Genomic DNA, 25,198 nt, shown 5'->3' with positions numbered 1-25,198 from the left:
TATCTCCCATCTTCAATTGTGCAAGAAGCATTGTAAGGACCTTCTGTATCAGGTGCCTGATTGGGATTCACTATACTGCTGTAAAGTTGTTGATAACGTACACACTGACAGGAAAGTAACAGGCTACTAACGCTTATATGAAGCAGAGGCATGTACAGAGGTATTTGTGGCAGGAGGTCTGGTTGAGACAGTGAGACAGGTAACAGGACACTGAGCTCAGAGCTAGCCTGTCAGCACAGAGGCCTAGCATGTTTAAATAAGCCCGGCACGGTGACAGATAGGGTCTGTAGAAGTGTGTCATTTACAGACACACCTGTAATACAATACGTATAAGGGCCTTCCGATTACAAAATACATTTTCAAATAAAGAAATTCAACAAGTAAAAGTGCCTTCACTTTCACAAATAGTCGAAATTTTTTTAATGCACAAATCAATATGTGTCAACAGTTCTGGCATAAATGAAAGCCAGCATTTTGAATTTTGCAAAATGGGTACTAGATTCCCATTAACAACAGAGAAATGTTGTGCTATGTGACATTATTTATCCACTCAGAAAAATAAATGCCTGGAACGCCCTCACTGATAGCTGAACGGTTCCGGTGCATGCCACCTAGTCCCTGGTTACACTTCAGCTGGGGACCTTTGTTGCTTGTCATTCCCCTCTCTCTCTCTCCCTAGTTTCCTGTCTGCTTCTCCACTGTCTGCTGTCCGATAACGGCAAAAAAAAAAAAAATGCCTTTCGTGTTGTATACTAATAGACATATGCAAAGTTTGGGTTTTGTTCATTTACTGAAATTCAAAGAAATGTTACAAATAAAAGTCAACATTTAGTATTTAATCTCCCAATTCTGAAAAGAGGATCAAGTAGGCAACCCTACAATTATTTTTGTAGGTTACCGTTACTGCAGTCTAATGGCCAGAGGACCCTCATGTTCCATAAACAACCTTAAACAGAGCAATGCTTGTCTCAGAGCTAATTAAACAGCTGTAAGCCTACCTTAAAAAGAGTGACAGTGATCTCAATGTTCTCCGGTACAGGCCACACCACCACTCCTCTGTAGGGGTTTTTGATGCCAGGCTGCCAGCTGTGAGACTGCAGGACAGAGCAAAATATGAGAAAGGTATGTGAGCCATGAGTAGTAGGAGATACAACAGGGGTTATTAGTATAAATTAGTAGAAGGAAAAACATGTATTTACAGCAGAATAATATCAACAGTGATAAGATAAGTAACAGACAGTGGCTGAGAACAAACTGTATCACCCTGAATGCAAAATGTCTGGCATGTCTCAAACATCAGAAGGTAGCTCGCTGATGAGTATTCTGGATTGGTGCCTTTCAGAGAAGTAAATTAACATTTGCAAGTGAGAAACTTTTTGGCTTTATTGTTTCTATATTTTGTTTCAGAATGCCATACATCAAATACAAACCTTGGAGGATTTCCGCCGACTCCTGCGTGTCCAAACCACCACCAGTTTGTCTGGTTGCCTGGAAAGGAAGGACAGAAAAGAGAGATGAGTGCAAAAGGGAAAAGGAATTTATTCATCAGTCTACCCATATTATTTTTTACCCACCAAAATAATAAATTGCCTTTTTGTGTCACATATACTCACTCCTCATAAATGTTGCCACATATTAACTATTTAATTAACGGCAGCTAGCAGTAAACCGGTAGCAAGTGACAGTTTAGCGGAGAGCTGCGATGTCAAGTAGCTGATGTCCTGTACGGTAAACAGTGCCTTACAACTAGGAGCGTTCGAGGCGGTCTGTGGAGGGAGCTCCTTCACGTCAGACCGTCTCGAGCGCTCCTACGGTTTTGCAGCACTGTTTAGACATACATAAAAAAACACATATGGCGCGCATGTCTACACTGTATAGGGACAAACACAAGTAATTCCTCCAAGCTTTCATACCAGATATTTTATTATATGACTATTTTGTTACAAACATTTTCCCGCTAGTGTGGCGGATAGTCTTCTGAGAAGTCTACCCACATTTGGTGCTTAGTGGGTGTTAATTTCAGACCCTGAATACACACAATTATTTTTGGTGAGTAACAATGAATATAAACATAACTTTAGTTTGTCGACAAGAAAACTCCAAAGGCCACTTTTAAGACTGTCTGTCCAATTGATCAGAGCTTGCATCTTAATGCCTGAAGATTTAAGACCCTGATAAGCCTACTACTGCATGCACACACACACACACACACAGAACAGAAAACACTCACACACACCTGAACAGCCACTCCTTGTATGAATAAATCATGAGACACAACTAAGCCCTGGCTTTGTCTCTGTGGACTGCACCATGGACACACACAACTCATATAACTCAACCCAGTTCCAGGTCAGAATCACGCTGCACTGACAACTGACAGGAGTAGACAAGAGTAACCTGAACTCCAGAATACAAATCAAATATTCAGTCTCTCAGAAAACAAGTTACAGACAACACATATATGTAATAAAGACTGTTGAAATTTTGTATGAACGTGAGATGAGTGCTGGGAGACGTGACGTGCTGACGGAGCACAAAATTTACTTTTTTTAACCACCAGTCAAATAGCTAGTGAATGTTGTAATTTTACCAGCCACTTAATAGACTACCATTGTTTTTTTGGCTGGTGAATGAAGCAAATTTACCAGCCAGTTGTATATTTTACCAGCATTTGGCTGGTGGCTGGTGCTAATTTGTGCCGTGGGTGCTGAGACAGATTAACAGCAGTACGACACTCATCAATCTGGTCACAACTGTCGTATATGTGTCAAACAGAGTCAATGATGGATACAAAAACGGCATGCGTCTCTTAAAAGTTACATAAATACTTAGTATTTACCGTACATAGCCTGAAGGTGAATTGAGTGCAACAGTGCAAATACTGTACAGCAGTTATGGTCCACTCTGGTGCTACATCAGCGTATCCAATGTGATTAAGCGAGAAGGTAACTCATCAGCTGTAAATATTAGGACACACAGGGGGGCAATGTTGTTCTTACAGAGCATTAAGGTGCCAATATAATTCATCAGAAGTGAACCACTGTTTACACGCAGGTTGCAAATGGTGCCAGTGCCCCGTTTCACAATGGTTGTCACTCGCAAATTGCAGATAAATTTACAAGATTCATGGATCACAAATATGGTGTTTTCTTGAGGTTTGTTAAAAGTGTCAAAATGAATGCGTGAGGAAATTATCTGGCGTTGCAAGTCACAGCTTGTTGCAAATTTGGTGAAACAGTCTTCAACTGTGGAAAAATCCTCCCCACACACCTTTCTGATGTCTGAACTGGGGGAGGGTGTGTCCGACAGTTTCGGTAGCTTTTTGAAACCGACAATCCGCCATTCACATTTAACCAGCTGTACAGTACAGAGGTGAGGTTAAACAACTGTTTCTGTCCCTTTTCACATGTACAACCATGTGCTACACTATAAATGCCTTCCAGGAGACACCATCTGAAAATGTGCACCATGATCCCCACATTTAAACAATATCACATCCTGCTCCTCTCTATGATGACCTTGAGCTTTTCATTCTGCATTTAAACACTTTTGCCTTCTAATGTGGTCAGACTTTGACACACACACTTTCAAAAATCTTTAAATCTCTCTCTATATAGCACACTCTAAAAAAATCAGTGAGATAAACCTATAAGCAACTGCTTCATAAATCACATCTGACTTGCTACTTTGCCTTGATGTGAAAGGAACAACATGACAAATTGGGGCCATATTTTACTCTTTATAGTCAAAATGAAAAATCATCCAAAACACAGCCAAAGCAGTTAGCTGGCAAGTTTGGACCTGCTTGTCTGTCACTTCAGGTGCTTTAGTGTGTGTGTGTGTGTGTGTGTGTGTGTGTGTGTGTGTGTGTGTGTGTGTGTGTGTGTGTGTGTGTGTGTGTGTGCGGTGGAAGGACAGAATAGTCATTCATTGCAATTTTTATATTAAAAGAACCACTAAATAGTGACTTTTAATCTTTAATAGTAATATTTTAGTAGGGATGCACCGATCGGATATACCGGATCAGTATCGGTCGAACACTGACCTTGTTAGGGGGGTCGGGCATGACGTAAGCAATTCAAATCAAATACAGTGTGTGTGTTTCAGCTCTCTATTATATTCATTCATTCACTTCCAAGAATCTACCACGTGGTCTTGAGCAATACACTTCAGCTCCAGGGCTGAGTCTGACTTCTGACCTCACAATGGAGAAAAGTAAGAAAGCAAATTGCCCTACAGGGATCAATTAAAACCACTCAATTCTATTCTGTTTGTCAGGCTTTGTCAGAGTCCAACAGATAAATTGTCCAGGCAAATATTATCTTATCACAGATATATTGAAATAGGAGTGTACATTGGACATTTACAGAAATGCCAATGATATATATTTGAGGTCATTTAAAAATAATACATCATTACATGGCTTGTTCCCCAGATAACTCTGACAAGTTTAATTTACCACTGTAAAATGTCCCTTTTTCCCCTTCAAATTTAAGGGAACTTTATCAAAAATGTCCCACCTTTTATTCTCTCCTTGTATTGTTACTGTTGTGTGAAAATTCAATAAATTCACAAAAAATAAATATTGGCCACAAATCCAACCAATCGATCCAAATCAATCAGACTATACAGATTTTAGGTGAAGGTGATTACATAGCATTTGGATGTCAAACAGTGGGAGGTGATGTTGAACTCCTCTTTATGTATATCTGTGGAAATATTCCCACATTAATGAGTGCTTAACTATATCCCCAATATAGTTATTTGTGGTTTATGTGCATGAACTCTATCGTTAAGTACTGCAAGGTTAACACTAGGTTTATGTGTGCATGGGCCCTTAAGTCAAAGACTCTTGAAGAACAACAGCCAAGCAGCCGTTCTAGGGAAAGAATGGTTGACTGTATGACACTAGAGAGAGGAAAAGCAGGAAGATAGGAGAGAAAAGATAGAGAGAGAGAAATAAAGAGGAGGCGAGAGGGAGAATGACAAGCAACAATTTCAGCCTTGAGGAGAGGCCCCACATAGAGAATCTATTGTCCAACAACACAGGCCAAATCAGAGAGAGCATGCACACGCACAAAATATTACCCTCTGTTTTCTTCCCTTTGTACAGTACTCTCTGTGCTATGAGAAATATTGAAACCATTTGTCTCCGGGCTAACTGACTTCTGCGCACTTTCGGTCTCGTCCTCCCTCGTGTTCAGCTTCATCCTAAGGCCAGCATGTTCCTTCTGTGTGTGTGTAACAGGAATCAATGAGCCATCAGAGAGGAATGTCAGAAACAGAAGAAACAAACATGTCGAAGGCGGCAACAGAAAGCCCTGAAGACAGACATTTCAACTGTGTGTTCAGCAGCCCTCACTAACACTAAAAGCTATTTTAACATTAAGGCTTTCGGTTTACACTAGATTTGAGGTTTGGTTTGGGTAAGAATTGGCTACATGATGGCAATAAATATGTGTTTCTTTATAATGATCTGGTTTGTACTGATGATGGAGTACCCTGAGAGGCTCAGACTGTTTCACAACATTTTAAAGGATGGGTTTTATAGGAAGTAGAACAAACAAACTATTTCTATATTTCAGTATTTTTGAGTATGATTTCAAGAGCAACTAAACACTTGAAGCTTGAACACTCCCCCTCAAAAAAATTCAAAAAATGAACTAAAAACTCTGAACCACAACTCAATCTTTCCATTCTCCATAGTCCACATTGCTGACAGGTGATTTTTGTATTTACAGTGGGGTCCAAAAGTCTGAGACCACTTTCCCACATGTAAGGTGTGTGGGTGTGTGTTGGGAGTGGGGAGCTTCATAGTTTTCTTGCAGATTTTTTAGGGGGCCCAGAGGATAGAATTACTGGATTTTCTCTGGGAAAAAGGAAAAATAACATCTGTTGTAATGAACCCTACAGTCTTGGACCAAGATCAGTTGATAGTAAGTCACCTGTAGTCACTTTATTACACTAACTGAAAAAAACTTTGTAGATTTTGTGTTGAGATTTAAGAAACTTTCTTTTCCTGCCACTAGTGAGAGTGAGCTCCTCTTACATTTAGCAGACGTCATGTATACTCTGATTACCTTTGCATTATGCTGTCTAAAGCTGCAACAATTAATCGTCTTTGTTCTACAACTCAGATATGATAAAGATAAAAAATAAAGATCAAAATATAAAACACAGGACTCTAAGACGAAGAAAAAGAGACGAACAATGATTCAGTGTGTGTGTGTGTGTGTGTGTGTGTGTGGGCTGGAGAGATGGGGTAGATAGGAGTGGAAGTGGGTCAGCAGTCTCAGCAGGGACTGAGATGAGAGCCCCCCGAGATTGACACAAAACACAGATAAACCCTCCTACATTTACATTAAAGGCTGCAGCTCTCATCCAGACAAAACCCATGATTAGTAAGCATGTAGGTATTCGATGTTTTCCTAAAGGGCACTTTAGCATCACGACAGGAAATACAGCACACCATCTGTTGTAAGAACCCATCAGCCTGCAGTTACAGGTTTTATCTTCACAAACACCAACTAATAGCTACATTACCAGTTACAGACTTTTTACCAGGCAGGCAGATCTTTTTAATTGGCATTTTGGTCTTTAATACTGCATGTTGTTTTGAGTTTAATTGCCTTATTGATAACCTCACGCTTCATTTAACAGGGTTAGTGAAGCTACAGGAGAAATTCCTCTTTCTAACAAGACTAGGTCAGTATCTGGCTGAACCGTGTATGGTCAATGTGTGAAATTGTGGCCAGTTTGTTACAGGAATAGTCAGTTGTAGTGTTTAAAATGTGAATTCCTGGATATTAAATGTTCATCTGCAATTTTCTGTAGTGGTCCCAGTAATATATGTTGTTAAAGGTGTACTGAAGTAGCATCACATGACATGGTTAAGCTACATTTGAGTCAAAAAAAAGGTTATAAATGCAGTCGCAGGAATAATACTTTCCACTCATATCTTGGGATGTTTGATTTGAAAGAGAACTTATTTTAATTCTAATTATAACTATTCCTATATAACCATGCCTATTCCTAATTGTCTATCTGTTAACTCCTCCTGCTCTTTCGTCTGTTTCACTCTGCGGATGTCTCTCGTTTTTCACTCTGCATTGAGTGTTTTGTGAGAGTGATGGTTATTTGGGGTGCTTTAGCTCTGCACTCTCCCTCATTCCTCTATGTGGCACTTTTCTGCCTCTTTTCCAGTCGATGATCATGGAGGCTGCAGTGGAAATTGTAAATGAGAGTTTTGACAGCATTTTGGGTGCAAATTCAGGAGGATTATCTCTGCCTGTTTACCGCAGTTACAGTCAAATCAAATGCACCTGCAGAGCAGCGGCCCCACACTAAACTGATATAACAGCTACCTGAGACTCATGTTTTACTTGTGTTTTAATGCTGTTGTTCATCGTTTGTGACGTGAAAACGTCATAGAAATAAAAAGCTTGCGTCCTGGTTTGGGTTCCGTTATAAAATCCAAACGCACCGTGGAGCATCTCTCCTGCTGCTACCAGCCGAAGAGTCGACCACAGCGGACGGTAAAGGAGGAGACGGTAGAGACGGTAGAGACGCTGGTACGCGTCTGTTTAAAACAGGAATTTAACCGACTTCACTACATTTAAAACCAGAGCTGAGAGTGTCAAAGCTCAGAGCAGAAAACACACTCTGCATCGCACTGCTGTCTTTCGATTTTTGATTTTGAAAGCGCAATGGCCAATGGGGAAACACCAACACTGGGCGGCCGACCAATGGTGTAACTTCATAGCTCACTCACTCACGGACAGCTGCGGTTTAGGGCCGGTCTGTGGCTGGTCCAGCCAAAAACCAATGTTTTGACAATCTAAAATTCTAGTCACATGCTGGTTGAATGCATTTCAAGATTTCCACTTCAAGTCCATCAGTTTTCTCTGTCATCTCTTTGGATATCACATGTTTTGATACTTAAGAAATGAGTATGCAGGATTAATTTCTTGATCATTTGGCAGGCCATAATATTCTGAAACAAAAACAAAGTCAAGGATTTGTTCATCAAAAAATCTGGCAGCTTAAATGTGCTTGTGGTAAAACACTGAAGGCTGGGAAGTGGAGGGTGCGTCAGGATGTTGCAGCTGCTCTATCTTTCCTGTATGTAGGAGGAAGGAACCACTTCACATTTGAAGTGATGGCCCCAAGACCATCATTACATGTACACACAACAACTGCATATGTAGCATGTAACAAACCCAGACACACAGCAGGGTAGGTCTCAGTTTAGGTCAGTGGTATAGCAAGAAAACATAGTTGAGTGATAAGCACAGACAAAGCATCCTATTTTTTTAAAAACACACGATAGCGACTTTGGCAATGTTCAAATTCCAAGAGAGAAAGCTGTGAAACTAAATATTTATACAATTCAATTCACTTCAATGACCACACAGCTAAGCTGGTGGAATTAGGTTCCAGTACAGAGTGTAACAGCACAGCTCCCAGTAATTGCAATGTATATGGAAGCAGGATCCAAAATTAACACCTGCCAAGCGCCAAATGAGGGTAGATTTTCTGTTTGGTGAGTAAATCTCGGAAGGCTATGCGCCACACTGGTGGGTAAATGTTTGTACCAAAATAGTCATGTAATAAAATATCCGCTATGATGACTTGGTGGAAATTACTCATGTTTGTCCCTATACAGTGTAGACATGCGATGGACTTCTACTTTGATCCCTGTAGATGTTTGTTTTTGTTAGCTAACTTCCCTGATATACAAAACTGTCTTGTATTTTGAGTTTTTTTGTACCATACAAAATGGCAAAATGAAAGTGTAGATCAGCAGATGTTGCTCATCTTGGCATTATGAAAACTCTTTATACAACACTGTGTATCACAGTGTATATATATATATATATATATATATATATATATATATATATATATATATATATATATATATATAAATAAAATATTGAACTTTGATAATACGGGTTTATTGGGTTATTTTATGGAAATAAAAAAAATTAAAAAATTTTTAAGTTTGTATTCAACATATTACCTTATTATCTCAATGAAATGTACTGAAACAAATGTATGTGTGACACGGAAAGGCAATTTGTCATTTTGTCCAGTTAAAAATATAATATAGTCCCCTTGGCAGGTGAGTCAAAATGTTAATTTTGGACACTGTGTGGATGTCATGACGATACAAGTCATGCTGGTATTTCTCCAACATGCAAGTTGACACCACCACCTTTCAACTTTCTATGCTTAAAGGAGAACTCCACCAATTTTACACATCAAATAATGTTTACAGGTCTAATTTTGTGCCCATGAGCCCATGAGTGAATAGAGCAGTCATTTGTCCAGAGATATACAGCGAGCGAGCGAGCATGTTGATGACGTTTCTATGATGCGATTGGCGCTGCAGTGTAGCCGCTTCGTATTCGTTTCTGCTTGCCTTTATATTGCTGTTTGAATACATGTGGTATTGATATCAACACAAAACAGTCATCTTTATGGATGAGTTGATGGCCTCGGCCGCCATCTTCGATGTGCTGTAAATGTGATTTCCACAGCGAAACCAAAGGAGTATTTCCAGTAGGTGAGAAGGCGTCTGACATGGACAATCTCCTGCTACATGTGTGAAAGGTAACTCTGGACAATGTCTGGACCTGATTCTCCAGACGCTGTCTGGAGTTCACATGAGAAAACTGCTTAAGAGGAAGAGACAGACAGGAGTTATAAACATTGATCACAATGAGGTGAATGAATTAGGAAGACAGTCAGTGAAAGAGAGGATGGAGGAGGCATGAGAGGTATGTGTGTGGTTGGAGGCAGGCGACTGAAAGAGGATACTGTATCATTTCAACTAGATGCTGACATTACTCAGAGGAGGAAGAGCTTTGACGTCTGCAGACAGACTCCATGTCTGCCTGTATATCACAGACATTAGGAGAGAGAGAAATGTAGATTTGTTGTGCTGTAATACAACAGTTGTGAAAGATGAAACATCACAGACTACAGTGTTGTGTGTGATGCATAATAAAACAGACACTCTCTCAGTAATCTCTAAGGCTAAAACCACAGACTGCATTACTGCATGAAAGGTTATTGTCTTGTAGTATGATATGGGACAGACAACTGCAGTAGAATATAAGCTGCTGAACTATATGAGGTGATACAAATAGCCAATGTAATGTATCCTGATATACTTGCATTACTCATCCTGCGTCCCTTCTTTAATACTATACCATGAGTAATACTGTCTTTATACTGCAGTGATGTAATAATCCCTATCTGTACACAAGAGTGCCTGTTTTGCTCCTCTCTGTCATTAACTGACACAAAACAATAGTGACTGAACTTATATCCAGAGTATAAAACTTATGAAAACTGGCACATACTGCACACTTAGCTCTCCTGCTGGGGATCCCTCCTTAACTTGGCTCGCCCGAGGTTCCACCACTAAGAATTGTTAAGAGATATTTTCTTTTTCCTTGTATGGGCGAAAGATCTGAGATAAGTGGTGTCAGGTAACTTCCACTACTTTGTTTAGGTTTGGTATGCTTGTTATGTCTTTCCAAGATGTTGTTCCAAATTGTTCTGTCATTGCTCTACTGTGTTTTTTTCCCCATCAAGAATCCTTGCAAGACTCGCTTGTGTATATATATATATATATATATATATATATATATATATATATAAATAAATAAAGAGAGAGCTATTTATAGAGCTGTTTAAGATGTTGGGACTCTAAAATATACATAAAAGGAGCACCACCCACAGAAGTTCAATCTTCATCAGCAAAAAAAAAAAAAACCCATCACAACTCATACTCTTTGACAAATAATCTCTGGGAAATTCTGTGAAGGACAACCACAGCCATAACCACTCGGTGCCCAAGATGCAGTCAAAATGAAAAAAAAAATAGACACAGTGGCAGTTAAAATGCTTTCAAAGTACTATTTACTCAAAAACATGACAGCCCCATCAGGAAAAGCTTAGCTAAAAAAAAAAATCTGCTTTATACCTAACCTACTTGGCAAATTCTGATGCAGAACAGACAGCAATATAGGGATGGATGAGAACGTGAAGAGAAGAATAAAAGAAAGATAAAAGGAAGAATAAAGAGGGAGAAAGAGAAACTGAGACGAGGGGTAATTCTCAATTTGCTACGCTATCAGTCAAACTGTGGCCGTTGCTATCAAGACAGATGTAGCAGCGCAAACACAATCTGTGTCAGTGTCACACTCCAGACTGCCTGATAAGCTAAACACACATACTGGCCGCATAAACGCACACACGACAAGGCAAAGCAACATTTTAAATTTACAGGAAGGTCTGTATGATGCAGTTCAGGCAGTGTGATCAGGAAAGTGAAAAGCATTTACTCACTGACCATCCACTACCTGTGTGATTTAAATGTCTTCTTTCACATAAATGCTTAATTTCCTTTGTTATCGCATGCTTTCTCTCATTTTATCATTTTTCTACCGAGAAAAACTCAATAAATTTGCATCTGTGTTAATACTTTTCAGCTTCAGATTTTGATACTTTGAGCTGTTTAAGATTAGCTTTTTTTTTTTATGAGGCTCTGGAGGTTACTATCCATCTCGCCAGATAAGATCTCATCTATTTTGTCTCTGTGTTATCGCTTCAAATATTATTCAAGATTGAATATTAATATTCCTAGTCAGTGAAGCTTCAAGACTGTGGTGGAGGCTTTGTCTTCAGCCTTATTATGTTGAAACAAGGAGTGCACTGAGCATAAAGAAGAAGAGGATTATGCTGCGGGAGTGGTTTGAGACGGCATTTTAATACTCTTTTGTCACTATTCGAACCCATTGTAAACAACAACATGATCCCACTGGTCTTCGAGAAGGACGAAAACACCCAGTCGGATCTCATACACCGAAACAGCCAGCTTTTAACTCAACAAACTCATCAGATACGTACTGGGTGCAGCAACATCTGACATTTTGTTTTTGAGATATCGGGATCTGGGTGTATTTGCAAATATTAAGAGTGACAATAAAATTAAAGTGCGTGTCGCTGTGTTCTTCTGGTCCAAACTGCATCCCTTGACCTCCAATTATACAACAGTCAGTCAAGTGTGCGGCAACCAAGAGCTGGGTCAATGACACAGAGTTAACGCTGAGAGCACTAAAGCATTACTGGAGTGTCTGGAGTGTCTGGACTGAAATCTAAAGCACCTCGCTAATCAGCTTGTTTAATTGTGCCCGTTTACGTACGTGTGCGCGTGTATATAAATGTTTGGCCACTTGTGTGGCAGGGCTACTTTCTGTAATTGGATTAAACACTAACATTAGGATTAATGCATGAGGTGTGTGAGCATGTGTGCATACGTGAGATTCTAATTTCATACTTGGAGTGAACTTTTTCAGCCTCTCATTTTCAACGGTTAAAACGGTCAACTAGACCAGCAAAATGACATAAATAGCTACTTTATGAAGTGAATGTAGTGTAGGAAAGGGTTACAAAGGACAACTGTAACCAGCGGGTGAATGATTGAATCACTGCCACAGCCAGTGTGACATTTTTAAGGAAGAAAACTTTACCTTGTGTTACCATGTAAGAGGCTTTGACCTTTTGGCTAGTGATTTGGGGAGATCAGGTGGCCATTTCTTCTGACCATGTGTCTATCTTTATTTCTCCTAGTTTAACTTTTACATTTTTTCTATATGCTTTATGGCAAGATTGACGATTATGACTGCTGCTTAACACATTTCACCAGTCCCATTGCCCATCTGGATTCAGCTGTGTCACATAACTACTTTGATGAAGACTATTGTTAACATCAAAACTGTATCTGATCTGACAAGTGATACACAACTATAAAAGGTGGGGCGTGAAATGGGACCAAACAATCTTTTTCCAGACGTTAGCAGACTTCATCATTCCCAGTGAGCGGCCTGGAGACATCAAGCGTGAAGACTCTTTTTGAAGCAGCTGCATTTTATATTCAGCAGGCAGCGTGGTTTGTTTCAAGTTAGCTGTATGTTATTTTTGAGAAATGCAAAAAAAAAAAGTTTGCTTGAAAAGGATAGTAGCATGGAGACACTTGAAGCTGCAGAGACAGGCTGACTGGGGGTCAAGTGTGGCCAATTATGGCTCCTCCATGACTGAGGGGAGAGACAAGGTGAGAGCAAGTTACTAGCGATAAAGCAGGTAGGTTGGATGGATGAAAGTGAAGATCAGAGACTCCACCTGCCCGCAGGGATGGAGGTCAGGTGAGAGTTATTTCAATCTTATCCCCTGAGAAAGCATACAGGGAGCAGAGAAGAGGGAACTGTCAAAAAGAGAGGCCTTTAAGTGGTGATGACTGACAGCCAAGAGAAGAGAATGAAATGCTTCTTTGCTGACAGGACTGTCAGGACTGGCTCATGGGTGAAGGCGAAAACTTTCTACAAGATTTTGGGAGTCGCTGGAAACAGAAAATTGCCAAAAGTTCAGTACAAAGATATCCAATGCAACTGATGGGCATTGTCTGCAGTTTGCAACAAAAATAACTCAAGTCCGTGTGTTAGATGCTACAAGAGAAGTGTACACACATTGGGAATAGTGTGCATCTTCTAGTCTTGTTGCTTTAATTTACTGGCTCATCTCCAAGTGCTCTTTCACTCCTCCCTTATCATTTCTACTAGATTTCTGCAATGGTGGGAGAGTTCAATCTTAACATTAACTGTATGACTGAGAAAGCCTCTGAGGCTCTGAGCAGGCAAGCTCAAAGCAAATTCATTAAGTCTTTCCACTGTCTAACCCTCATGAGAAAGAAACAAAGCAGATAATCACAAGTGAAACTCAAATGCAAACTTTGGCAGTCAAATACAACAGAGTGAAGGTTCATGAACTCGCTATGAAACACGGATGATGAATAAGTCTAGATGCTTGCTCAACAAAACATCTCTGACTGAATTAACGTAAAAATATAAAATATGGAGAATAGAGGAAAAGAGGGATTAGAAACACAATGACACAGAGGACAGTAAAATGGGTACAAGCCGTAGTAAAACATACAGCTCAGTGCCGCTCAACCAGATAGCACAGTGAAAGCCCCGGGGAGAGATCAGACACAGTAAGAATCGGAGATCATGTGTTTGGGAGCATCTCCAAAATAAATAAGGGAATAATAGGAAACCGACTTTCTGTAGGGGGAGGTGAAATGGGGTAATCAAAATCCCTCCTCCCTCAACAACTACTGTTACTACACCAGCTTGCCAAAAGCCACAGGGAGAGGCTGGCAAAGTAGGAATCACAACCATCATGCGCTAAAAGCACCAGCAGCAGAGAAACAAGAAGCCCTGGTGAGGACAGCAACGTCAGTTTCTTAAGGCGACGATCATGGTAAGTGGTCATGGTTGAAGGCACATCAAACTGCTCTCTTCATCCTGTTCGTTTCTCTTTCCGTTTCAGGTTCCTCAGCAGCATCAGCTAACCTGAACTTAAGGGGGCACTGGGGGCATTTATAGTAGGTTGTGTGATTTGACCATTAGACCAAAGAGTAACTGAGGTAAAGAGGGGATATGGCTACAAATTACCACCACCACTACCAGAGAGTGACGAACAAGGAGCTCCTGACTTTTTTAAAGTCTAGAAGGCTGGTACAAGAAGGAACAGGACTTTGCTGGCATGCAGAGTACTAGAATGTGTCCTTGAGTTAAAGCAGCTTTTTTCAGCTAGGGTTACTTTAGATGCGACGGGCCCTCCAGCTGTAGCCCTGATATTGTCAACACTAGTGTAGCCTCGTCGGCAGATGCAGCGGAGTTTGTCCCTCTTTGCCAGCCTGGGTTCACTGTTTAGCCGGGGACGCACTCTGACATAGAGGCTAATCTGCGGGTGCTCCGGTATCATCATATCGCTTTCTTGCCCTCCGGTTACACTCATATTTTTCCTTCACTTCCACTTTCTTCACCGGTAGCTCAAACAATGCTCTGCAGTAGGAAATGGGTGTGTGATTTGACGTGCAAGCCAAAAACTGCAGACTGACTGGCTGTTGTCATGTTTATTTCTGCTGTGTGACAGGCTGTTAGATCTATCCATAGCGTTAAAAATGTCTGAAGTTTATCATCACAATCGACATAACTTTTATTACGATCCCGTATCAAGATCATTTTATCACCCAGCCTTAGACACCAGTACACTTGGGACTTGTGGTGTTTTTCTTTGCCACCCTGATACACATATAGTACACATTTATCAGCCTGCAGATGCTGCAGCAAAGCTCTGCAGGCTGATAAATGATGAGCAGTCTCTGGGGCCATGTGTGCTTCTTGCCTGACAGCAGCAGAGGCAGACACACCAGCAGAGTTTTCATCACATTTAACACCCCATTGACTGCTTCACAACCCTGCAGTGTTTCATATCTCTTGGTGTTTGTGTGGGAGGGGGTGTGGAAGTGCCCGTTTGTGTCCATAATTGCAGCGCAGAACAACTACACTTGGCTGGATTCCACTGCAAAGCAGTCAAAGTAACATTTCCGGAAAGAGAAAAGAGAAAGAAGGGATGAGAGGGGAGGGAAAGAGAGGAGAGATCAAATTATCAGGAGATGAGGAAACAAAGGGAGAGAAGGAGAAGAAGAGGAGATAAGAGGGATGAGAGAAATAAACAGAAGAAAATAGATAGAGGAGCATTAATGATGGTGTCAGAGCCACCCCAGTAGCGGGCTTGGTGCAAGAAAACAATTACAGAATCCGAGGAGGAGGAGGAGGAGGAGGAGGAGAAGAGCTGCAGGCTGGACTGAGAGGACAAAATGAGTTAAATCATCAGCACGTGTTATAATTAAGGAAGTGATAAGCAAGCACGCAAATTAGAACTCAAGTCAACTATGAAAACACTTAGTGTTCGCTCTGGTTTTGGCATCTTACTGGCATCAGCTCAGTTCAAATTTTCCAAAAGATTTAACCTAAGGCACATAAACAAGAATAAATGAATGACTGAAGTGTTAATCAGACTATACATTTTTAAAAAAAGAAACCATAGATAAGAGCAATGCAATGATTAAACCCAGAGGAACCTCAAGGCCAAAACGGTATGTCAATGACAACCCAGATTTGTTGGTTTCTTCCACAATTTACAACAGAAAGAAATGCAGCAAACTATCATCTGGCAGTGGAGCCATCTCCTCGTGCCAAACCTATACTCAGGAATGTGTCATGGCCTTCGAATTTGAATATAATGGACAGCCACGTCAGACGAGTCGGCAGGAAGATGTTCCTCTGGCAGAGACATGATGGACGCTTGCCACAATGCACACATGCTCCACAGAAGACAACATGTCACAGCCTGACACACGCTGGTCACTTTCACTCAAACAGTGAGCCATTTGTCAACTGAAAGCATAATGCTTGGAGTGAAGGATCATTTTAAGGAGATTTGACATTCATTTACACATTTTTTTTCCACTTTTGGCATTTAGCAAAGCTTCTATTTAGAGCGATAATACAATGAGCGAGCAGTGTTTAGCTCAAGGACACATGAAGGCTCAACATGGGATCATGCTGGTTAATGCACAACTATTGGCAGTTGTGGCAATCAAACCCTTCAAGGATTGACCTTTCAAGCTAATGCAGTTTGTTGTTTTTCTTCCAGTGCAGTCCTCACTGTGACTGTAGCTACAATCTTTAAGTATACAATGATTACACAGCTCAGAAATCATCTTTTCAGTAGCTACACAAATTTGTATTTATGGATCTTGCAACCTAAGCCCTTTTCTGTGTGACTGGAAAGCTCACATCATCACTTTCTATCACTAATTGAATCAAAACATGATTGTTTTGGGTATATTATAATAGTACACAACTCCGGCTAATAATCTACAACACATTTATCAAGTGTTACACCTGCGCTATGAAAATCCACACATTAAATAATAAACTATAAATGAATTTTCACAGCGCAGGGATTCACTGCAGCACCATGGACACCTCGACAGAGAAGTGCAAATCCGCTTGAGGCTGTGAGTTGCTTGTGTGTGTGTGTGTGTGTGTGTGTGTGTGTGTGTGTGTGTGTCCACAGCCTCTCTCCTAAATCACTATGAAATAACTGATGCTGTGTGTCTGCGTGCGTGTATGTGCACGCCTTCCGAGTTTCTGCACAGTCCGTGATTGATATGAAAACTTCTCCCCCAGAACTCCTCAACCTCCCTTGTCTTGTCATGTGGCTGTGAGGGAAGCAGTCCTGATTAGCCACGCTTGCATGTAGCCAGATAGAATTACCATGTAATCAATAGCGCCTCTGTGTTGCTTCCAGTGTATCACTCTCATATCCTCGGCACGCGTGTCAGCACGTCTATCAGCGCCAATGACAATCCCGGCTTTTCACGATGTTTTCAAGCTATATTTTGCCAGACAGGTTGACTAAAAACACATTCTTCCTCTAAAGCACCAGCCTCAGGGGAATACTAACAGAGTGAGAGAGGGTTACATTCATGCTGAAGTTCACACCGAGTTGTCTTTCATTGTTCGGGTCGCACCCGTCTTGCTGGTAGCTGAGGGACAGAAAAGTGTGTCTCGCTTACTGCACTCCTCCAGGTATCAGAGGAGTTAAACCAACAATTCTTCAAAATCTTGATTTTCCAAATATCAAGATATAAACACCTGCCAATGAGGCAAGAGCAACATGCAGGAGTAAATCACAGTGAGCTAAGGGTGTGCCGTATCATATTGTTCACAATAATATCATATAATATAATTTTTAATATGATAAAAGAAAAATCATATGTGATAATGGCAATATTCCAACTTGTTGACGTAATGACATCATATCGTTACGCACAGCAACAACAAGCATGGCTGAAAGCAAAAGTAAAATTGCTACTGGCTCCACGGTGGAAGAGTTCGTTGCAAAAAGGGGAACGACTTCAGCAGTGTGGAAGTGATTTGGTTAGAAAAGATCAGATGTGCGACAAACGATGTTAATATGCAAGAAGTGCAAGAAGACTTTAACACAACAAACTTATTTTACCACCTAAAGCAGAAGCACCCGGTTGAGTACAACACGAGCCAAAAATACCGCCAGAGTACACAGAAATACCCTTAAATATCATGATATTATTTTAGGGTTATATTGCCCACCCCTAACGTTAACACAATTAAGCAATGAATCAATAAAGAAAGTCACTTTTAGTTGCAGATCTGTTCTGAGAAGCAGGATCTCTTGTTCACTTAACTTTCAAGTTGAATGACTCTCCACCTAAACCATCAATACTCTGACCAATAAGGCTGCATGTATACTTTGTAACGGGTTAACTGTAGATATTAGCATAGCGGCAATACATACAGCCATGGTAAGCCACTTATTGTTTTTGATCAGCTGAGCCAAGCTGAGTTCTTATCAAGTCTTTGAAAAAAAAACTTCCAACAAAAAGAGCCCAGAAAGAGCCATCAGTGCATTTTTTTCCTGGAAGGAAAGTATTATAGTGAGAGAGAGGCATGAATATATGTATGTATGTGCCTGTCTATAATCACAAACAGACGTAGCAGTTTAGTTCCAACGCCTTCATAAAGACGTGGCCATTGCCTGCTGACTCAGCAGTAAAAAAAAAAAAAAAAAAAAGTCTGTCTCCTCCTCAGCAGCATCTGCCAGATTCAGAGACTTAAATATTTTCTGTGCTCAGTTAATACAAGATAGCTCAGACTGGCCACGTGACAGAGGTAGGAAATGTGGTGGTAGTGGCAAAATTCACTCCGTTACTTGAGCTGACACAAGAGCTTTGTGAGGAGTTTGATCTGAAACCTTTCGGATCAGACTCCAGCAGATGTTTTAAACACAGTACAACATAATATAGCAATGCAATGCACAGTAATGACCAAATACGTGCTTATGCTAGAGTATGAAAATGATTTGAGGTCGCAACAACTGACACAAACGGAAACCAGCAGAGAACAGATAACGTTTCATACAGGACACAATCTTCTCTGATGATGACTTGTTGCACAGGAGATACGATCTATAAATCAGAATTGGACTCACTTAAAGCACTGCTATGTTAACATAAAAACTAACCCAAAAGACGAGCAATAAGCAAACGAGGAAAAGAAAGGTTTGACACAAGTGTGTTGCATATACCTCATGGGAGAGAGATGCAGGAGAGTTTAGACTTTTAATAAAGTGGAATATAGTATTTGGAGCAGGTTTCAGACATTTTGTCTTCACGGGTTCTTGCATTTTAAAAGCTGCTGTTTAGCAGCTGACTGAAAAGTTGGACTTTTCTACCAGCACGTGAATGTACCACAGACTTTTCCACAGGCAGACTAATCAAATCACATGCGACAAGGGGACTATAACGCTAAAACACAGATATGAATGAGGGCAACACTTAATTGTCTGATCTGTAGAGAAGTGCTTGCAACACTGGAAGGACGGAGATATTAAACAATTAAGACAGGCGGACCTTGCACTGCTCCATCACACCAATATGTCGGTATAATATTTGCTTAAGTCCTAATAAAAAAAACGATGTGTGTTTTTCTGAGCCTGGACAGCAGTAATAAAGCTTACTGGATAGATGGATTTTCCAACTAGTCCAATCCCCAATGTTAAGGCTAAAGCAGATTTAGTATATAGATCTACTTTATATATTCACAAGCAGGATAATTGTTCACCTAGTTCTCCCAACATTGGGATTCATTATGATACATTTCATTTAATTGCACCTACCTAATGATTTTACATATTCATATTGTGACTTCTAATTATTTAATACTTTGCTGTCACTTGTTCTTTCCATACATTGGTATAAAAAGTACTTTATTACCCTGTCAAGTGGTAGTTAGTGTTGACACTGAACTTTCCTCTCATCGAGCTCTCTCTCCACTGTGTTTCTAAAATGGAAATGTCTTATTGGATAATGATTGCCCCACTAATGGTAATTAGGGAGTAGTTAGTCAACCAGTCAGCCACACAGGCAGCCAGTTGACATAAGCAGTGCAGTCATCCGGTGAAGAAGTCACTGAGCTAATCTAACAGTGAGGCAGCCAAACAGTGATGTTATAAGATTAGCAGAATTACAGATTAGCAGCTATCACAGAAACATGTGAGGCGAGCATCTAAATCAAAGTGTAAACACCAAGAAGTCAACAGGTTATACGCTTAGTTAATAAATAAACAGATATCTCAGTTTATCAATTTATATGGAGGTCAAATCATAAGTTTCATTTTTTCTTCTCATCATGTGCCAAGTAGATCAGCTCTGATTAGATTAGATGATTTACAACCCTGACCTGAATTATCATAATAACCTGCTACAGATGATAGGCAACAGAGAATATTGTTCATTTTTTTTTATCAAAGATGTTCAGTATCAAGTTACAAAGGGGCAGTGCTGCAACACTGTGAATGGTGCTTTATTTCACTGGCAAACACAAATACTGAACTCATTAATGTTTTAATGGTTAGTCTGAATTGATTCTGGCGTCTATGTGGCTATGTGAGTGGAATGCTAACTCCCTCTGCTCCACACTGGGGCAACTAGGCCCCAGATAAAGACCAAACATTATTTTACAAGTACAAAATATTGCAGGTCACTCTCCAATCCAAGGCTCCTCCTCTGTCTCAAGGATGAAAATATTAATGTTGTGCAAACTACCCAAAGTAGAAAGATGTTTGGCTTGTAGAGGAGGAAAATGTTGAGGGGGTAAAGTAAACTTAAACCTCTCTAAACTGGTGAAGTCACTGACCTGCAAGGTTGAACAGGTGAAGAGCTGTTTTTCACACACGGCATCTGTCACCAATTCAACATGTTCATTTAGCTGAACAGCCACGCATTAAGGCCCACTAGTGCCAACGCTACCAGTCACCAAAACTAACAACAACTGCAATAGGCATTAAACAACTGACCAATAGTGGCCAATCAACCGTTGACCTGGTGCATCAGGGGCCTTTCCATCTAGAAGACAGAACTCATCTTAACTAAAGATGTGAAAATGTAATTGAAGAAGGTCCCGTGTGGAGTGAAGTTCCCTACAGAGAAAGTCAGGGAGAGGCCACATTACCTGACTAATTACAGAGGATTCAAACACCAAAACATTTATTCTGGCTGGATGAAAATGCTCATGCAAGCTCACCCCACATCCACATGATAAGTGGAGTCAAGCGACCGATCACACTTAAGGCATGAGAATCACACGTGAACCTTTGAACTTCTTACCTACTGGTTGCTTGAAGTGTTCTCCTAAATTATCAACTCTAAAGGTTCTTCTACTGAGCCTCTCAGTGCCAGACAGGAGTGTAAAATGAGTGTTTACAATTTACACAATGTACATTGAAAAAGCATGTATGGGCACACATACATGAGATCACTCACACAAAATAAGTGTTCAGCCTTTCTTCCTGTTATTGATTCCAGAAATGAAAGGGCTGTGGGTTTTCAAAATTCACTTTTGAAGGTTTCAGGAGATCCATTTGAGCTCTGGGGACTGTTTCCAGTCTGCGTAGATGGAAAGTTTCCACTGCAACAATAACATACCGTACTGATGAAGTCCAAGGAAGGCAGAAACCGTGCGCCAACGCTTTCTCACACACTTCTAGCCAGGCATGCAACCATACACACACACACACACACGTAAGAACATTCAATCAAAAACCTGCAGAGACCCCGAGGAAACACTCATAGCCAACACACTGGACGTAAAGGCAGACATTCCTCACAGATGTTTTTTAAATCATATTCTATACAAGAAAGCTGACATTTAAGATGAGTGGTAGCGTCATACACTGGCTGGTGACTCACTAATGGCAACATAAAATGTGCATAATGTACCCCTGACATAATAACACACTTTAAACATGCAGTAGTCTGCAGCCAAGTAGTATCTGAGGAAAATCTGAGCGCTTTGTATCTTCAAAGGTTGATAAATTTAGATTTTATGCCTTTATAAATCACTGTTATTCCAAACAACTACAGATAAGAACTGGATTAAGCAACTACAAATGCATATACATACACACACACACACATATTGGATTGAACAACATAAAAGAACCCAGCTCAGATTGCAAAACAAAGCGTACCACTGACTATGAACTGAGCCCACCCACCCTTTGCTCTGGGAAGAGATGTACATTTTTCTCATTCCATTCTCCAACACGTTAACATCTGTCCCAGGTCGAAGCTGTGTGGGGCTGTGTTAGTCACGCCTACAGCAAACCGCTTGAGAATCCATGTCTGCAGGCTACATCCTTGCTTTACAAGTCCCCGCTTTTCACTCATTACCCGCAAGCTGTAGTGTCGCATATATATATCCACCCATTTCTCCACTTTATCTTCACCTGTGAAAACACACCTGATAGCTCCTCCACCTCCCTCCCTGCAATGTATATCATTCATTCTTCACTGCAGAAACATCTTTGGGTTGTACTTCTATACATAGAAGCTCAAGCTGTGACACTAAGGCAAAATCCAATCCATATAATATCAAAGGGTATTTTCTCATTATAGATTATGTCAGCTTGTGGACATTTGCTGTCATTATTTCTAACACTATTACATCTTACTAGAAAAGGTGGAGGGAATGAGATGGCATTGGCTTTTTACGTTTAACTTGTAAGTCTAGGTCATTGTATTAGTGTCAAAAAAATAAATACTTTCAAGTGTTGTTATTACTTTGGAATGATAAGAAGCGGATGTTTCGCAAATAGTATTGACACACAAACAATTTGAGATAATGAAAACAAAGAAAATTCCTGAATCCAACATGTAATTGCTACAAGAGAGCTGACAAGATTTCTCCCACTCTATCCCGTAATATAACAATAATAATCTCATAATTTCCCTCCTTCAAGGAGGTCAGAGGGCAATATCAGATTCCCAGCAGCATCCATGGAGCTGGTAGATGTTTAGTGGTTTGCACAAGGACATTTCAGGAGGAGGGCAGCTTGAACCCAGCCCGTCAGGTTGAAGGGAAATCTGTCTGCCTGCCAACCTCTTTACTCAAGGCTTAAACCAAACAAATTCAACATTGGTGCACAAGAAAAAGACCATAGCAATTTTACAAGGCATCCGGGCCCCTCCCAGCATGCAGACATGCCTGCACACCAAGGAGGGAGTGTGTGTGTGAGAGAGAGTGTGTGTGTATGTGTGTGTGAGTCTGTGTGCCTCTGTGTGTGAATTATGGCCACCAGGAACGAGCCCTGCATTCCAGCATAGACAGAGACACACAGTTTTCATGGGGCTTAAATGACAGCACTGTGGTTGCCTGTAAGTCCCCAAAAAACTCACCATTTCTTAGTGCATTCCACCATCAGTTCCTGATAGGAAGCCACGAACTGGAATTTGGAGGCATGCTTCCCCACACGTTGCAGTCTCTTCCACACCGAAGCCATGTTTCTTTGGGAACGGGTAGTTTCTGTGTGCCTATCCCGCCCTGGGCTTCCTTCTTTGGGCTTCCTTCGCACTAATTCACGCTAATGTTTATATGTATCTGGGCATATCCAACCCGCGTAGACACATAGCTAATATTTTACTGGAAGCACACTGAAATAAAAGATAAGACTGCACATCCAGTCGTGGCTGCTTCTCTTTAAAAACTGCCCGATAAATCCAAATGTAAGGACACAAAATCTCTGCAGCAGTGGTCGAGGTCTGATTTGACGGCGCGCATGATGTTATCAAGAAAATCACTCCAGAATTTCAAAAGGGCATGATGAGTAATCCACTGGGTAAAAATATCATATCTTTATCTGATGATCTTCCTGCAAAAGAAAGAAAAAAAGATACCGTCAGCACAGCAACAGCCAGACTGTAAAGCCCCGGTATTCCGGAGTGTCCTCGCTGGTTTACAACGATAAGTAACTCCACAAAACGTCCCGATACAGGGATGCTTTGTCTGTGTGATAGCTTTACCGTTATCGTCGGCTGTAGCACTGCAGCTGTGAGAACAACACAGTTTATCTACACTTTGCTAATGTGTAAGAATGTGGAGGACACCAGCACTTCTGCTGCCAGCACGGCGTGCCGGGGGGCTATTTACTGGTGTGGCAAGCTAACTTGGGATGTTTGATGATAAAATATGAATTTAATGTTCTGTAACAGTGACAGGGAAGCACTGACATTACACTGAAACAAGCCGTGTTACTCTTCAAGTCAAAAAGAACTGCACCGAGAGGCGTCACCCGAAACAAAGACTCAAATAAACATTTTGTAAACATGGAATATATTTAGCGGAATGTCTCTGAATCCAGGCAATAGTCCGAGCCGTTGCGCTCCGCTAACCCGAATGATTCAGCCGCTATGCTAACGAGTTAACATGTGAAACTAGGTTAACAGTACCCCGTATGACACTCACCTCAGTGTGATCTCCAACGCGTTATCCGTTAAGAGGCCTTATCGGTTAGGAGATAGCGAACTGTCGCCCGCTTGCTAGCTAATTATCGCCTTCTTTTTGCAGCAGCACCAGCCGTACAGCTAGCTAGCCTGCTAGCCATCATAACACGGCACGAGCGGAAACCGTTGCTCGCCAGTCAATTGACACATTTGCTCCACAGGTGAGGCGAGAGCTTCAACGCTGAAGACAATTACACAAATACCATTTATTTGAGCTTGTCCTCAAACTTTAAGTTAAACAAAAGTGTTCAACCCGCCCCCCGACAGGTATTCCCACGACAAAGTAGTCCGATAGTTACTGATAGTTAGACCGCTCGCTTGGGTAAAGGTAACCGATATTTACAAAGATTCACTTCCGGGATATTCAAAGTAAAACAGGTAATTAAACTACATCTAGCTAATCGAAATCAGAATCAGATGTCGGCTATTTTATAGTACGTCTATATTAATTCGATTAATCATAAATCCAGTTTTCTTCCAAATGGACGGATTTGAGGCACTGTCACCCTTTTCTTTGTCTAGCTAACAAAATTATCTCTTTTATTTTGAAGGCCAATCATCCAGTTTTGGTATTGTTCCGTGTTTATCTTGTCTGGCTTAAAGCAGTTTCTCCTCTCCATCATTTCGCCTGCTGCCGCCTGGATGACTGAAGGCTGAGGAAAAACGCCCCCGGGCATCACTCATTGGTGGGATTCTTGTGCCATTTACAGCTTGTTTACTGATTCATGAGGCATTTCTGGGTTGTTGTTATCACACTGGTCAAATCCAACATCAATCAAAGGCATTTAATCCTGCACTGGGAGTGTGGATCAAATGCTTTCTGGCTCTCTGTTGCTTTTTGTCTGTCCTAAAGACTCCACATTTACAAGATTCATATATCTATTTGTTGTA

General features: G+C 40.8%; 1 protein-coding gene across 4 annotated transcripts in view; it reads right to left on the bottom strand.

Annotated features, from left to right (window-relative positions):
• The window catches only part of ehbp1 (EH domain binding protein 1), a 155,561-nt gene extending 130,932 nt beyond the window's left edge, over positions 1 to 24,629 (bottom strand). For all 4 annotated transcript variants that reach the window (XM_067610727.1, XM_067610717.1, XM_067610719.1 and 1 more), the window contains exons 1-4: positions 24,270 to 24,629; positions 23,204 to 23,676; positions 1,431 to 1,488; positions 999 to 1,094 (exon numbers count right to left, since the gene is read on the bottom strand). In XM_067610727.1, the coding sequence (XP_067466828.1) occupies positions 999 to 1,094; positions 1,431 to 1,488; positions 23,204 to 23,307 (258 nt within the window). In that variant the 5' untranslated portion in view covers positions 23,308 to 23,676; positions 24,270 to 24,629. The remainder of the gene's footprint in view (positions 1 to 998; positions 1,095 to 1,430; positions 1,489 to 23,203; positions 23,677 to 24,269) is intronic.
• Between the last annotated feature and the right edge of the window lie 569 nt (positions 24,630 to 25,198).

This window comes from Thunnus thynnus, chromosome 14 (genome assembly GCF_963924715.1).
Source record: "Thunnus thynnus chromosome 14, fThuThy2.1, whole genome shotgun sequence".
NCBI classification, from domain to species: Eukaryota; Metazoa; Chordata; class Actinopteri; order Scombriformes; family Scombridae; genus Thunnus; species Thunnus thynnus.
This window is presented reverse-complemented; position numbering and strand designations above follow the sequence as displayed.